The 14,230-nt window shown below is 42.0% G+C and overlaps 1 protein-coding gene across 2 annotated transcripts in view; it reads right to left on the reverse strand.

Annotated features, from left to right (window-relative positions):
* Window positions 1–8,192: 8,192 nt before the first annotated feature.
* arhgef40 (Rho guanine nucleotide exchange factor (GEF) 40) overlaps window positions 8,193–14,230 on the reverse strand; it is a 46,408-nt gene continuing 40,370 nt past the window's right edge. For both annotated transcript variants that reach the window (XM_023153878.3, XM_004563576.4), the window contains exons 25-27: window positions 11,789–11,898; window positions 9,499–9,542; window positions 8,193–9,321 (exon numbers count right to left, since the gene is read on the reverse strand). In XM_023153878.3, the coding sequence (XP_023009646.3) occupies window positions 9,516–9,542; window positions 11,789–11,898 (137 nt within the window). In that variant the 3' untranslated portion in view covers window positions 8,193–9,321; window positions 9,499–9,515. The remainder of the gene's footprint in view (window positions 9,322–9,498; window positions 9,543–11,788; window positions 11,899–14,230) is intronic.

The following is a 14,230-nucleotide window of genomic DNA, read 5'->3' on the forward strand; positions in this document are numbered from 1 at the left end:
CGAGTCGAGTTGTGGTGAATCGATCTTAGTAGGTACTAATGGAAAAGGGGCTAAACAGAACCGATTACATACTAGAATAAATAACTCAAGACAAAGAAGTGGTTAAACACAACAAAAGAAACTCACACAGATTTATTTAATTAGGTTTTTTATTTACTTCAGCCTACAACACTGACCTTTATGACTTTGTAGGAGTGTAGGGTCACCACTGGAGACACAGAAAGCTGTTTTGTGAGCTCTTTAAAGCTCAATTTCTATCATTTAATCATTAGTTATTATTAATCTCTGGCTCTCTTCCACAGCGTGTCTTTGTCCTGTTTTTGACCCCTCATCCCCAACCGGTTGCAGCAGATGGCTGCTCCACCCAGAGGCTGCTTCTGCCTGAGGTTTCTTCCTGTTAAAAGGAAGTTTTTCCTTCACACTGTCGCCAAAACGCTTGCTCAGTCATGTGGTTGCTGTAGTTTTCTCTGTATAATAGAATCTGGAGGCAACCGTTGCTGTGATTTGGTGCTATATAAATAAAATAGACTTGAATATCAAAAAGGTAATTGTTTAGATCCCTTTGAAACATTTAAAGAACGAGCACAACTATGCACAGCTTTTCATTTTGTCCAACAGAATAAAGGCTGATGATCTCTTGATGTACGCTGATACAGAGCAAGCGGGTTTTATTCAAGCTTCATTTAAACCCACAGTCCTCAAAGTGCAGCAGGCCAGCGGTGGCCTCTGTTAACAATTCATGCAGCCCCCTAACAACTCCAAAAGAATGCCCTTCTGTACATTTCATTCATCCGGTGCTGCTACATTATGTCACACTGCAAAGTAGTTGCACTGACTGTGACCAAAGGAGCTTTCTCTTTAGGTTTTAACTTTTCTCTGTCTTAAACCTACTTAACATTATCAAATAAAGCTGGGTTACTAAGCAGAAAAAATACAAACACTGAATATTTGCACACGTTTAAAAACCCCTGATTTAAAGCATGGTGCTGCCATTCCACTGAGACTGAAATAGTAAGTGCTGCTAGCTGGCACACAACCTCCAAAATAAGCCAGAAAGACAGGCATTTTTGGCATTCTGTTCCCTTATAAAGTTAGGTTGTACACATACAGCAGCTACACCTTCACAACCTACAACCAACCACCACGAACAACCACATGAATTTAAACCCTTGAGACTGTTTATTCATAACTTTGAAACCCTTGTGTTTCAGTCTTTGAATATAAAGAAACAGCAGTTAAAGATGATTTACAGCTCATCATCTGCTGAACAAAGCACGTCTCCTACTTCACAGGACGACATATGCAGTGTATCTTTACTGGAGGTTTCCGGTCTAAACATCACAGCACTGTAAGCTGCATTCGGTTTCCATTCTTGTGATGTCACCAAATCCTGTTTGTGTTGAACTGAACTGAAGCAAAGAGAAACTTTTTCCCCTTCAGCAGATAAATGTGTCATACTGTGCACAAAGCTCGACATCATTCCACACAGTCAAACATCAAAGGGAAGGAACAAAAAAGCGAGACATCATATATATATATATATATATATATATATATATATATATATATATATATATATATATGTATATATTCATTACACTTTCAGCCACTGTATGCCATCAGTTTTAGAGCTATATCAACTTGCACTGAAAGTAAGATCCTATTATTGCTTGGCTGGAAATAAGAAGTTATTTGACAGGTCTTGATTTAGCTCAAATATTTTCAGGAGATCTTTGCCCTCAGCTTTATCTGCTCCGGCTGGGTCTGCATTTTAAGCTCCCAAATGCTGAGTTAAACACAGACTTTGTTTTTTTGTTTTCTTTCTGCAGTGTGCTCTCATGTTCACTTGCAAGCTGCACCGTGGCTTAGAGAGTGAACAGTTAAAGGGCAAATGACAACAACAACAACAACAACAACAAATAAGCCAGTCAAATCTACAGTATGTGGGCCAGGGTGCATGCGGAGTGACAAAGCCCACGCGCCTCATCCGCGAGCTCTCAAAGAGAGTTCCAGAGTGAAATTCAAAATATATGACATTAACAAAAAAGCCACTTTGGGAAGTATTTCTCTTTACATTTCAGGTGCGTTCATATTCTTTCTTTTCAGCAAACAAGAGCTGTAGTATAAAAAGCGTTTAGGCGTAACCTCTGTTCCTACTTTTCCGCATGACGTGCAGAAGAAATCACAAGTGTGAATGTTTCTCAGCTCCAGTCCTTGGTTTTAACATTTTAAACGTGTTGTGCTCTGAAGGTAAATGTTGGCTGGGAAATTCAAATGTCTTTGCTGACGCAGAACATATCTCCTGGATCAGCCATTGTAAGCCCGCTATTGTGTATCTGAGAGTGACTGACTAAAGTCTGTGGCATATGTGCCGTGCATGCCTGCCTCAGTGTGTGCACATAGTAAATCACTTTGTGTATACGAGCGTGTGCATGAGCATGTTTTGCACGTCAGCAGGTTATATATGTGTATACAAGTGCATATAAGCTCCATCTGCTGATGTCCCCACAACTGTACTCCGTGCATTTTGGCCTTGCGTGTGCATGTATGCATGTGTGTGTATGAGTGTGTGCTCGTCTCCCCCTTTTTTCTCTGTTTGTGTTTGTGTGTGTGTATGCACACTACATATGTGTATGTGTTTGCGGCTGCCACAATGGCATCATCACCCGCCCCTGACGCTTTGATTGTTTTCTCCGCCGCAGCAGAAATACACCAATTAATATGCAGAGAGTGAGTGAGACAGAGATGCACACACACACACACACACACACACACACATACAAAAACAAAACAAAACCAAAAAAAAGAGAAACAGCCGTAGGGAGGGAGATGAGGAGGGAGGTGCAATGGAAAGAAGAGTGAGGAGGGGAGGTGGGGGGTGGGCAGAAGAGATGGCACAGAGAAGGAGAGAGAGGTAAAGAATAGGGGAGATGAAATGAAAGATGAGGAAAGTATATGTGTGTGTGTGAGAGAGAGAGGGAAAGGGAGAGAAACAGAGAGCAAAAGGGGGAGAGAGATGGAGCGAGATAAGGTGGCGAGGGTGGAGGGGATGATGGGGAGGGGGCGCATAGATGGTGGGGATGAAATCTGATAGATGTTTGAGTAAAAACAAGAGAAGGAGAGAAAGAGAAAAGAGTGAGGGATGGGGCTGAGGTGATGGAGGAGGAGGGGATCAATATGTACATATTCAGTGAGATATGTTGGCAAATCAATTGAAAGGAGGGGAGGAGGAATTGATCTGGGGGCTGGTGGAGGAGGAGGAGGTAGAGGTGGGAGAAGGGTGGCGGGGGGGGGGGGGGGGGGGTCACAAGGAGGAAGGGAGGGAGGGAGAGAAGGAGGTGATGGAGGAGGAGTGCAGAGGTGGAGTGATATGTGGCTACGGCTGCTGTCCTTTTTGTCGCAGTGTCAGGGTATTGATACTGTAATACACCCCCCCACTTCACCCCAACACACACACACACCATCTCACCCCCCATCACAATGCTGCCGTGACAACGTCTGTCGCGGCGACGCCTACTGGCACAATGCAGCCACAATACTGAGGGCACTGAAGCATCTCTCTCACACACACACACTCAGAGAGAGAGCAGAGCAGGCCACAGAGAAAGAGAAAAAAAGGAGGGAGGGAATAAAAAGAAAAAAGGGGGGGAGGGAGGGGTGAGATATAAGGAGGGAGAGGAGGAGATTAAGAGGGAGGAAGATGGATGGATAAAAAAGGAGAGAGAAAAGGATGGAGATGGAGAGGAAAAGGGGGTGGGGGTGTGGATTGATGGAGAGACAGGAGCGAAGGGAGGGACGGAAGGAATGAAGGAGGGAGGTGGAGGAGAGATATGGTGGGATAATATTACATGTGTAAAATGCCGGAGGGTGTGTGCCCATAGAAACATGTTTAATGGCTTTTATGATTGCGGGGAAGGTTGTGTGAGGTGTGTGTGTTTTTTTGGCAGAGTGATGTATGCGGCGTACGGGTGCGAACAACAAAGTGTTTTGTGACAAATGTGTGACGATGCCCACGTGTTTGCATGGACAGTGCACTGCGTACCTGTGTCTAGACGGCGTGGGTAAACACAACGCACAAAAGCCCGCACGCGCATATGCGGTTGTTGTTTTAGGATTTTAGGGCAATTTGTATCAATTTTAGACCTCTTGCATCCTAAGTGCCTAAATGTTTCAGCAACATTTGAAAAAAGAAAAGAAAAAAGAAGCGTAATCTGTGAGACCAACTGGAAACATTTTCCAAAAAAACGGCACATTTGTCCTCTTTAGTTGGCACAAATGCAACATGTTGTTGACTGTCGTGACATGTTTTGCCCATTTTGGACATGGTTTTCTGAAGAAGTGAGGGTGAGAAAGGTTGAATTTCATGAGAAAATCCTAACAATAACAAAACCAAAACTGGCCGTTACACCTGAAATCATTTGTCAGGTTTTAAAGTTTCCTCCTCTGTGCTTGAAATCACTGGTGTCGAACTTCTACTCAGAGCAGAAAAATCAAAAGAAATAATTTATTTTTTAAAGAAAGAAAAAAAACTGACTGCTTTGACCTCCCTTTGCCAAAATGTCTGCGCTGGCATATTACTGTATCTGCCCCCCCCTCAACATGCACTCTCATTTACAAAAGAAACGCTTGGCTGGCTGCCTATAAGTCAGTTTATCCGCGTGAGATGACCAACGTCCTTTTTTTCCCCTTTTCCCCCCCTAACACTATCTCATACAGTGTGTGTGTGTGTATGATCTATAGTCCCCCCACCCTTCTCCTACTTCCATCACCCTCTCCCCTCCTCCCTCCCTCACCCTAACCCTTCTTAATATGATGTAAAAAGCTAATCGCATGCAAATGTCTGTTGTCCCGGTAACCGGGCCTGAAAAATCCCTTTGATGTTTCCCCCGACTCATTCTCTTCACGTTCTCTTTGTTCGCCACAGTCTCGCTGCTTTGTCAACATCCCCCCTTTTACCCCGCTCACTCTCTCTCCTTCATCCTTCCTGCAGCTCTCTCGGCCCTCGCTCTTGGTTCTCTACATTAGGAAAGAAAGAAGAAGAAGAAGGAGGAGGAGGAAAAAAGTTCTAACTCTACTTTGTGTCTCCCTCTTTCTATAAGCCCCCCTTTTCTATTCTTCCACTTCTTTTTTTCCCTCCCCCTGCCTGGTTACCCCCCCACCCACCCGCTCTCGTGCTCCTGCTCTCCCCTTGACTGTGCCTCTCTGTCTGTCTGCCCCTTCGCCCTCGCTCATTTCCCATCATTCCCACCTACTGTCTCCTGTCCTTCTCTTCTGTCGATCCCTTTCTCTCGCTCTCTCAGTTCTGCCCCTTCCTGTCCCCCCCTCCTGCTCCTCCTTCTTCTTTACCCAGCCTTTATCTCTCATTCCTCTCTCTGTGTCCCTCACATGCACAGATGGACACACACTCATGCTCTCAAAGTGCACTCCCCTCCTTTCGAGAATTTGATCCCTGGAACTATTTGATATGGCGCTGCACTGTAGTTATCTAATCATTCGGGGTTTTGTGAGGCAGCAGCACAGCTGGCTTCCAGAGGAGACCCCGGCACTCATTACTGCAAGTTTTTTTGGTTTTTTTGGAGGGGGGTTACAGGGTTACAGGCCTCATTTTGAGGTTTACACCCTGCTGCAAAAGGTTCAAGCGCAACAAACCACCCACCCACCCAGCTCTTCAGATCCCCCTCTGTTGAGGCTGGGAACTTTAATTCAGTTTTATTAAAAAAAAAAAAAAATCAAGTACGTACAACATGCATGTCAAACAATCCACATTGCTTCCAAAAAATGTAAACATCAGGCAAAGTGTTTCATACAAAAAAATAAAAAATAAAGAGAGAAGTTTCTATACATTAATACTGCCTTACAAAGTGCCATACAAAAGTGAGAGATTCTGCATATGACAATTTATGCTGCAGTAGGAATGAAAGATGGTGTTCATTACATTGCTTCCAATATAATGCAATGTACCAAACAGCTAAAGGCTATGAAGTTTACAGACTTCTCCGAGCCAACAAATTACATATTGATTCAGAAACGGCTCAATAGCCATTTGCAATTTGTGAATTTGGATGCAGATATGAAACGTGCTAAATCTGATAACAGCGAAAAACCGCTGCTGCTGCTGTCTGCAGACATGAGCTTGACCTCCTGTTGCTGCCGGCATTCGCTACCTGCCGGTCTCATATTGTACCTTAAGCATGGTATTGTCTGATACACATGCTACTCAATCAAAGCGGCGAGTGCATGTTTATTGGTTTTACTGCCTGAATGCTTGCCGTCATGAAATATGAATAACACAGTGAAATGCTGAAACCTTTCGGGGCCGTGTCATGAGATAAAATGGTATGTTTTGTGTATCTTGTGCATCTTTTTGCACATTTCCTTATAATTCATTTCAACTTCAGAGAATGAGGACAACAACAAGTCTCCACAGAGTAGTACAGGAAGTGCAAGCTTGTCTAATCTTTTTCTTCTGTTAGTGTTGAGGTTTGATATCTCAAAGAAAAATGTGACATTCTAGAGAAAAAACAACAACTGTTTTGTTCATGGTATAAGTTAGATAAGAAAATTGACTTGAATCTCAATATCAAATATTAGGGATTTATGCAACTAGTCGACTAGACATAGCTGCCCTTTGACACTAACCTGATAGCTGAATCCTTCTGTGTCCAACTTTTAGGAAGCAAATGATCAATGTAAAATCACATTAAGATTTGATCCACTCTCTGTGACATCACAGAGGCCCGAGTAGTCAAAACTGTCTCAAACAGTGTTTATTGGCAGTCTGAAGCCTAAACCTTTGTGCCATGCATGTACTGTGACCCCATTATTTGGCCACTGGTATTTGAACGCCTGCCTGGAAAAAACAAGGCTACTGTTGCTAGCACCGCTTGGATTAGCTAAACTCTGCAAACTTATCTGACGTTGTGTGCGTTTGCAATATTATATACAGCGCACATTTCAGCAACATTTAAGACATGGTTTGATTAACGAGGAACATGATTAAGTATTTATTGTATCTCCTAAGATGTAAATGAAATATTTGTTTGGCTAATGTTTAGCATGAAACTTTAAAGTAAAGAGTTTTAAATTATTTCTGAGGTTTTCTGTCTTTTATGCTAGTCGACTAGTTTCTATTTTCTTTCATTTAAAGAACTTGTAAAGTAGTTGCCTGGAAGATTCCTACTGAATACAAACTAGCAGTAGGTTAGCGGACATTAGCCTAAGCCTGCTGACAAAACTATGCTAGCTACTTTGTTTCCAATCTTTATGCTAAAGTAATCACCTGACAGTCATTATCAGTAAGTGTTATAAGACAAAATCAAATAAAGCAGTATTTTTTTTATCATATTTTAACAGCATTAGCAAGAAAAAACACCATGTCTTCTTTAAAACTTCCACATTCCCCCTCAGAAGTATATGAAAACCATGATTTTGGAACTATGACTTCCAGATTTAAGAATTCTTTAGAAAAATGCATGAACATATATTTAAAAAAAAAAAAAAAAAAAAAAAAAAAAAAAAAGCTTTAGCTGCACTGTCAGCATTTTAGGTATCTGTATTGAGTCTAGCTTTCCTTCCATTTCTCATTTCTGTATACAGACAACATACCTTTAAAATTCAGGATAACGAAATCAGGGTCATACCATGTTCCCAGAGTCCTTTGTTCCCCAGCTTATAATAGGATCCCAAATTCGCTTAATATGATGTGGGTCTAACCCAAACACAACAGGAGGATTGATGTGCGTTAAAAGAGTATAGAATTGCCAAACATAGGACCCTGGGAACATAAATACAGTTCTGAGGAATCCCATGTCAACCAATCTGAACTAGACTTTCCAAACTGTAATTTTCTACCGGGGGGGGGGGGGGGGGGGGGGGGGGGGAGAGAAACATGAAAATAATAGTTTTGGGATATTTTAGGAAAATGTCTTCCTTTAAGCAAGAAGCTAAGAGATTAGATTTAATTAATTCTCTGAAAAGAATTAGATGTAGTTCATGTCTTCTAGCCACAAGAATAAAAGCAGTAAAACCACAAATTAGCACAACAAACAGACCCACCTTTCTCCATTTTATGGAGACAGCATTCCAATGAGGAATGCCCGTACTAAATGTACAGAAATCATCATTGCACAGTCACCCATTTTATACCTTTGGCATATAGAATATGGCATTTTACACAGCAATGTTCTTCAGTACTCCGAAGAACATTTTTAAGGCACCAATATGTTGCTGATGTAAGTTACACTTTAAAGAAGACTAAATACCATTTTGCCTTTAAATTGTGGCCACTGTTAATAAAGAAAAACAACACGTTAGCTTAAATGAAACACTCTAACACAATGTATAACAGTCTGATATGATGCTGTAAATCCTTCCTGGTCTTCATCAAGGCAAAGCTCACGGCATGCGTTTCAAATGTAACCTTGCCTGTCGTTGATGTGGTCACTGTACCAGGCTCGAAACTGGTCACAGTGAGTGTGCGGGCATGAGAATGTGAACAGTGCTCCACTGTCTTGTAACAATAAGAGTGACTGCATGTGTTGAGGGACATTGTGTGTTGTGTGTGTGAATGTGAGCGTGTGTATATGCTCACACCACCCTTGCTTAATTTACATAGATGCAATCGCACCTAGGCTATGCCACGCATTTTTACACAGGTAGGGAAAACGAAAAAAAAGCGTACAGTACTCCATTCTGCGTTATGAAAATGATAAAGAACATAACACATTCTAAATCTGCAATCCAACGGTGGATTTACGCCCTGCATATTACTTCCCGTTTATTATCAGATGCTGGAGCATGTGATGCGTACAGTCAGCCAGCCGAGGCAGTCAGTGGTTCAGACCAAGTGGTTTGGCCTAGTGGGGAGTCGTGGGGCAGACAATGGCCGCACTGTGTGGCTGAAGTGCCTTTGGTGTCAATGACTCTGCCAGCAACTGAGACTGGCAGATCCAAAATGGCGGAGCGCAGAGAGTCCCGCTGGTGCTTGTCATGATTTAAACAGGACAGTTTTGATCCTTTTTGGATGCAGATTTTCTTTGGTGGGGGGTCATATCAGAGCTGGGAGGTTTTAAAAGTGGAGAAAAGCAGTGCTGTGCTGCGCCGCTTAATCTGCTGGCACTTTATTTATTTTAAAGAGACGGACGGGGAAAGGGGAAGGAGAGAAAGCATGTGGGAGAAGTTCAAAAGGGTGATGGGGGGGGGGATGAGGAGGGCTCTCTCTCTCTCATTTTGTCTTCTTCCTCTTCAAAGTCCAGTTTGGCTCGCCCAGAGGTGGAACTGAGATGTTTAAAAACTTCAAAAAAAAAATCTGAGGTCCAGTTTCTGGTTGAAGCGACAGAAAGAGAAGAAAATATTAATAGTGACACATGCAGAAATCCCCAGAATAAAGAATGACTAAAATAAATGCGATCAGCGTGGGAATGCAGCGACATGAGCAGCGCATGTAAAGTGGCAGAGTGCAGAAAAAAAAGAAACGTGTGATAAACAGAGTAAACTTACGCTTATTGAGATGACAGTCACACAGCTGTAGAGGGAGACTGGCTCTGAGGAGGAAGAAACAGTCGCATTTTTACATTCGGCGCTTAAGTGTGCGTACACACCAAAAATGTGCGTGCACCCGTGCGCAAGCGGCAAATCCTCCCTCTGTTGTCGAATATGTGCATATCGCTGTCTGCGTGTTTGCCCTATCTGTTTGGGCTGCGTGTGTCCGTCTGTCTGTCAATCTGTTCCCAGCGCTGTCTGTTTGCTAATCTGTCATATTCTGTTTGCTAGATAAGGAGATTGTGAGAATGTGTGTGTGTTTGTGTGTGTGCACACTGAGCAAATTCATTTAAACTCTACCATGGCGATGGCAGGCAGGTATTGCTGTTTGCTTACAGCCAGATTCATGCAGTGTTTTCACTTTACAAACATACAGAAATGCTTTGACTGGTTTAAAGGATGCCTTTTTAACACAGATCAGCTCAGTGTGAATGAATGACTTTCTTCACCATATCACCACTATGTTACATACAAATGATTCAAAGTACATAGTGCTGTGCAAAAGTCTTGAACCATGAAATAAGTGCGATGATTTACTGAAACGTGTAATCGTGCATGGAAATGCAGCATGTAAGGGTTTATGGAATCTAATGAGCTTGAAAGCCAAAATTTGGTACGACCACCTTTAGTCTTTAGCACAGTCTGAGCACTCTTAGGCAGCTTTCTTGTCGTTTCTTTAGGAATAGTTTCAGGAATAGTTCTGCAGACATTCAAAGGTTTTATTCAGATGTTGGCTGTGTTTCGTTTCATTCTCGGTCAGTCTTTAATCCCACACTGCTTCTGTAATGTTGAGGTCTGGGCTCTGTCATGGCTGGTAGAAAAATACACAGTGATGCACTATCGAGGTATTGGAAGTGTGTTTGGGATCACTGTCATGCTGAAAAGTGAAGCTGTTGCCAGTCAGATGTTGTTCAGATGACATTGCATGGCAGATCAAAATCTGATGGAATTATAAACACAGGAAAGTACCATCTATTTTGTCACCACTCGCTGGAATGTGGCCTCAAGCCACGATCGAGCGTCCCCCTCATACATTTACACAAGAACTGGACTGGAAATCAGTCCAGTTCTTGTTGGTGCAAAGATTCTATATCCCTGGCATTTTTCATAGATTCGACTAAAGAAATTGGAATTTTTGTTTGTAACAGGCCACCAGTAAAAGGTCCCAAAAGATTTAAAATTGGCTCATTGCTTATTTATCTGTTATGTGTAGACACAAAACTGATTAGGTGCCTTTTTTTTTTTTTTAAACGCTCGAATAAGTTATAGGTCAGTGTCCGGCTTCAAGATCACTTTAAAAGTTACAAGATAAGCGAGAAAATGGGAAGTAAAGTAAAGAGATGAAAGGTGGCTTAAGATTGTTGCAAAATCAATGTTTGTAGACTAATGTTTTAAAGCACTTAGAAAACATAAAAAAAAAACAAAAGCAGGTGTCACAAGCAAAGAGTAGTTTAGTGACCTGTCAATCACAAGAAGCCATACTCTGGTTTATCATCTTATAATCTAGAACTAATTTAGATAGTGAACATCATGGTTTATTAAATAAGACGGGAAACTAGCCATTCAGGCCACAAACCCATCAGAATAATGTTGACATAAGGTCATAAAACAAATGACAAGATGGGTCATTTTCTCATGTTCTTCCACAGTCAGAGTTATTTCAGCTACCAGGAGTCGTCCATGCTTACCATTAGAAAGAAGGCAAATCTGCTGGCTATGTTCATCTTTTAAATACAGTCTCTTCTTCTATAGTGTCCTTTAAACACACCTCTTTGCTCTTCGCTAAATAATTTTAAAAAATGCTTAGAAATAAAAATGTTTGCTCTGGAGTAATTTGTATGTCTTCAGCCGGCAGTAGCCCACAGATTAAAGGAAATAAGGCAAAGAGAAACAGAACTCTGTGGGCGTTCATGGCTAACATCTTGATACTAATGACAAAGTCATGTTTGTAGGAGTTTAGAAGGGTTGCCTACAACCATATTTAGCTCTGCAAACTAAAGCCTGGGCTTTTAAAAAGGGACTTTTTCAGCAAAGCTCCCCTTCCTAAAAGGTTCTAGAAAACCTAAGAAGATCAAAAAAGACGCTTTCGTTTCCAGCGAGCAGAAAAGCACATTTCTCACTTCACGTCTATATTAAAACACTGGTGAAGTGTTGAGTAATTACAGGATATAAAAATAGCTTTTATTCACCTCGGCGATCACATGTTATCTTTTGGGCTTGTTACACGTGTATACTTTTTTTAGCCCACCTGTGAGCAGCTTGTTGATCCAGAGCTTCTCCTGGGGTCCCTCCCAGACGCTGGAGATCCCCCCTCCTTCTGACTCCCGACAGAAGAAGTGTCTGAACAGCTACTGTGGACTGAAGGAGACAGGCAGAGAGAGTGGGGCTGTGTGACAGAGGTCTGTGCCAGACACAGTTAAAACAATCACATTTTGCCGGTGGAGGCACAAATAATAACGCCTTCCTGCGTTTTGAGTAAAATGCACATGCATGGAACAGCTGCGTTTTTAACCTTGTGCACGTTCGCGGTTTAACGGCGCTCGTGTTATAACGCTTTCCTGAAAGGAAAAAAGAGATGGAGCGCACGAACGCCAGAAACAAAGAGAGAGGAGTCAGAGTGAGATGGCATTTTTCCCATCCTGTTCAATGAATTTCTAACGCTGTGTTCTGTCCCACAGGACAATTCATGCATTGAAATTCTGAACTGCTGCACTCAATGAGACACCTGGTGAGCAGTATGTGCATTACACTGGGCCATGAATGAGAAATCACTTTGGCTCTGAGACAACAACGGCTGATGGAGGCTGAATGATGGCCCTGGAATCTAAAGGACTGTACTTTAGATTAGGTACTGTGATTTTATTTATTTTTTATTGTTTTATGGAACTATGTGCCTACACCCTTTTTGAAAAATGCAGTTTGACATGTGATACAATTACTAGTATCAGATTGCGTTGTTCATTCAGCAGCATGCTGTGAACCTGTTACTAACCACCCCATATGTATCCATTGTCTCTAAGGCTTTGTCCTCCATGCACTCGGGAGTCTCTAAATTTCTCTTACTGCTTAAACACTGAACAGCTTTTTTAAAGACCGATTAAAATCCACTGGAGTTCTTCCTCTGCTTGTGTTCTACCTCTCCGGCAAGTTTTCTGAAATTAAACCAGGTAACTTTTACACAGTCTTGCAGACCAATAAACACTCAATGTGGAGAGAGTTCATATTGGCCCTACAAGCAGGAAGATGGCACGCTGTCATAAAGGGATGGACATGGACAGCGACAATACTCAGGTGGGCTGTGGAGTATTAATGATGCTCAGTTGGTACCAAGAGGCTCAAAGTGTGGAGACAAATCATGCTCCACAGCGTTGAACCGTTGACATGCTTTCATGTTGTTTAAGCCAAACTCTGACCCTACCATCTGAATACAGAAACGGAGACTGGGACAGCAGGCAACATTTTTATAGTCTTCTGTTGTGCAGACAGGAGTGGCACCTGGTGTGGTCTTCTACTGTTGTAGCCCATCTGCTTCAAGGTTTGATGTGTTTTGCATTCACAGATGCTCTTCTGCCTCTATTGTAATGAGTGTTTGTTTGTTTTTTGAGTTACTGCTGCCTTCCTATCAGCTCAAAGGAGTCTGGCCATTCTTCTCTGACCTTTGACATCAACAAAGAACTTTCACCCAGAGAACTGCTGCTCAATGTATATTCTCTCTTTTTTGGACCATTTTCTGTGAACCCTAGAGATGACTGTGTGGGAAAATCAGCAGTTTCTAAAACACTCAGAGCAGCCTGTGCGGCACCAACAACCATGCTATGTTCACAGTCACCTTTCTTTCTCATTCTCATGCTCATTTTGACCTTCAGCAGGTTGTCTTGACCACGTCTACTCGCCTAAATTGAGCTGCTACCATCTGATCAGCCGATTAGATATGTATGTGTAACTAAACAGTGTAGTACTTAATGAAATGTTCAGTGAGTATATATGATAATATCACAGTATTGCTGAAAACTGGATGTATTATTGTAGTGCTGATTAATTCGCAGGTAGTTTTAACTTGTTCTCAAAGTGGGATAGGATTACAAGGGGGCTCCTTTGGAAATAGTTCTTCCCTGTAAAGGATCCCTTCAATTAACAAAACAATATGCAGTTGTAGAAAAAGTACAATGACAAAATGTTTTTTATTAAATTCTTTACTTTTTAACACTCTAAGTGGAACTTTTACCTGAAGGAAAAACTGAATCTGGGACTTATATTATTATTTATAACTTGTTGTTTTGTTACTAGGCCTCAGCCGCACAATGACTTGAAATCCAGATCATTAAAGGATAATGTTGGAATTTTGCCCAGCTCAGTTAGTGATCAGGACAAATTGGCTACATGAACCTAGCCTAGCAGTTTCAATAACGCACCCATGCGAGCGCCAGGCTGCACATTTTGTTTATGGAAGTGAGACAGTTTGTGTCACTGCTTTGAAAACAGTTTAAGGCAGACACACAGTAGCGAGGGCTGTGATGGGATTTGATCATGGCACAAGTAAAACGTGTTTCCACAGTTGAGCTTTTTGACTGCGCCGTATATTCTCCGCAGGCATGTCACAGCTCTTCAAAATTTCTCAGTGTGAGACAAATATCAAAAATTCATAGAGAAGCCCAGGGGTGCACGATTGGAAAGAAAAAAGAAAAAAAGA

This window comes from Maylandia zebra, linkage group LG3 (assembly GCF_041146795.1).
Source record: "Maylandia zebra isolate NMK-2024a linkage group LG3, Mzebra_GT3a, whole genome shotgun sequence".
NCBI classification, from domain to species: Eukaryota; Metazoa; Chordata; class Actinopteri; order Cichliformes; family Cichlidae; genus Maylandia; species Maylandia zebra.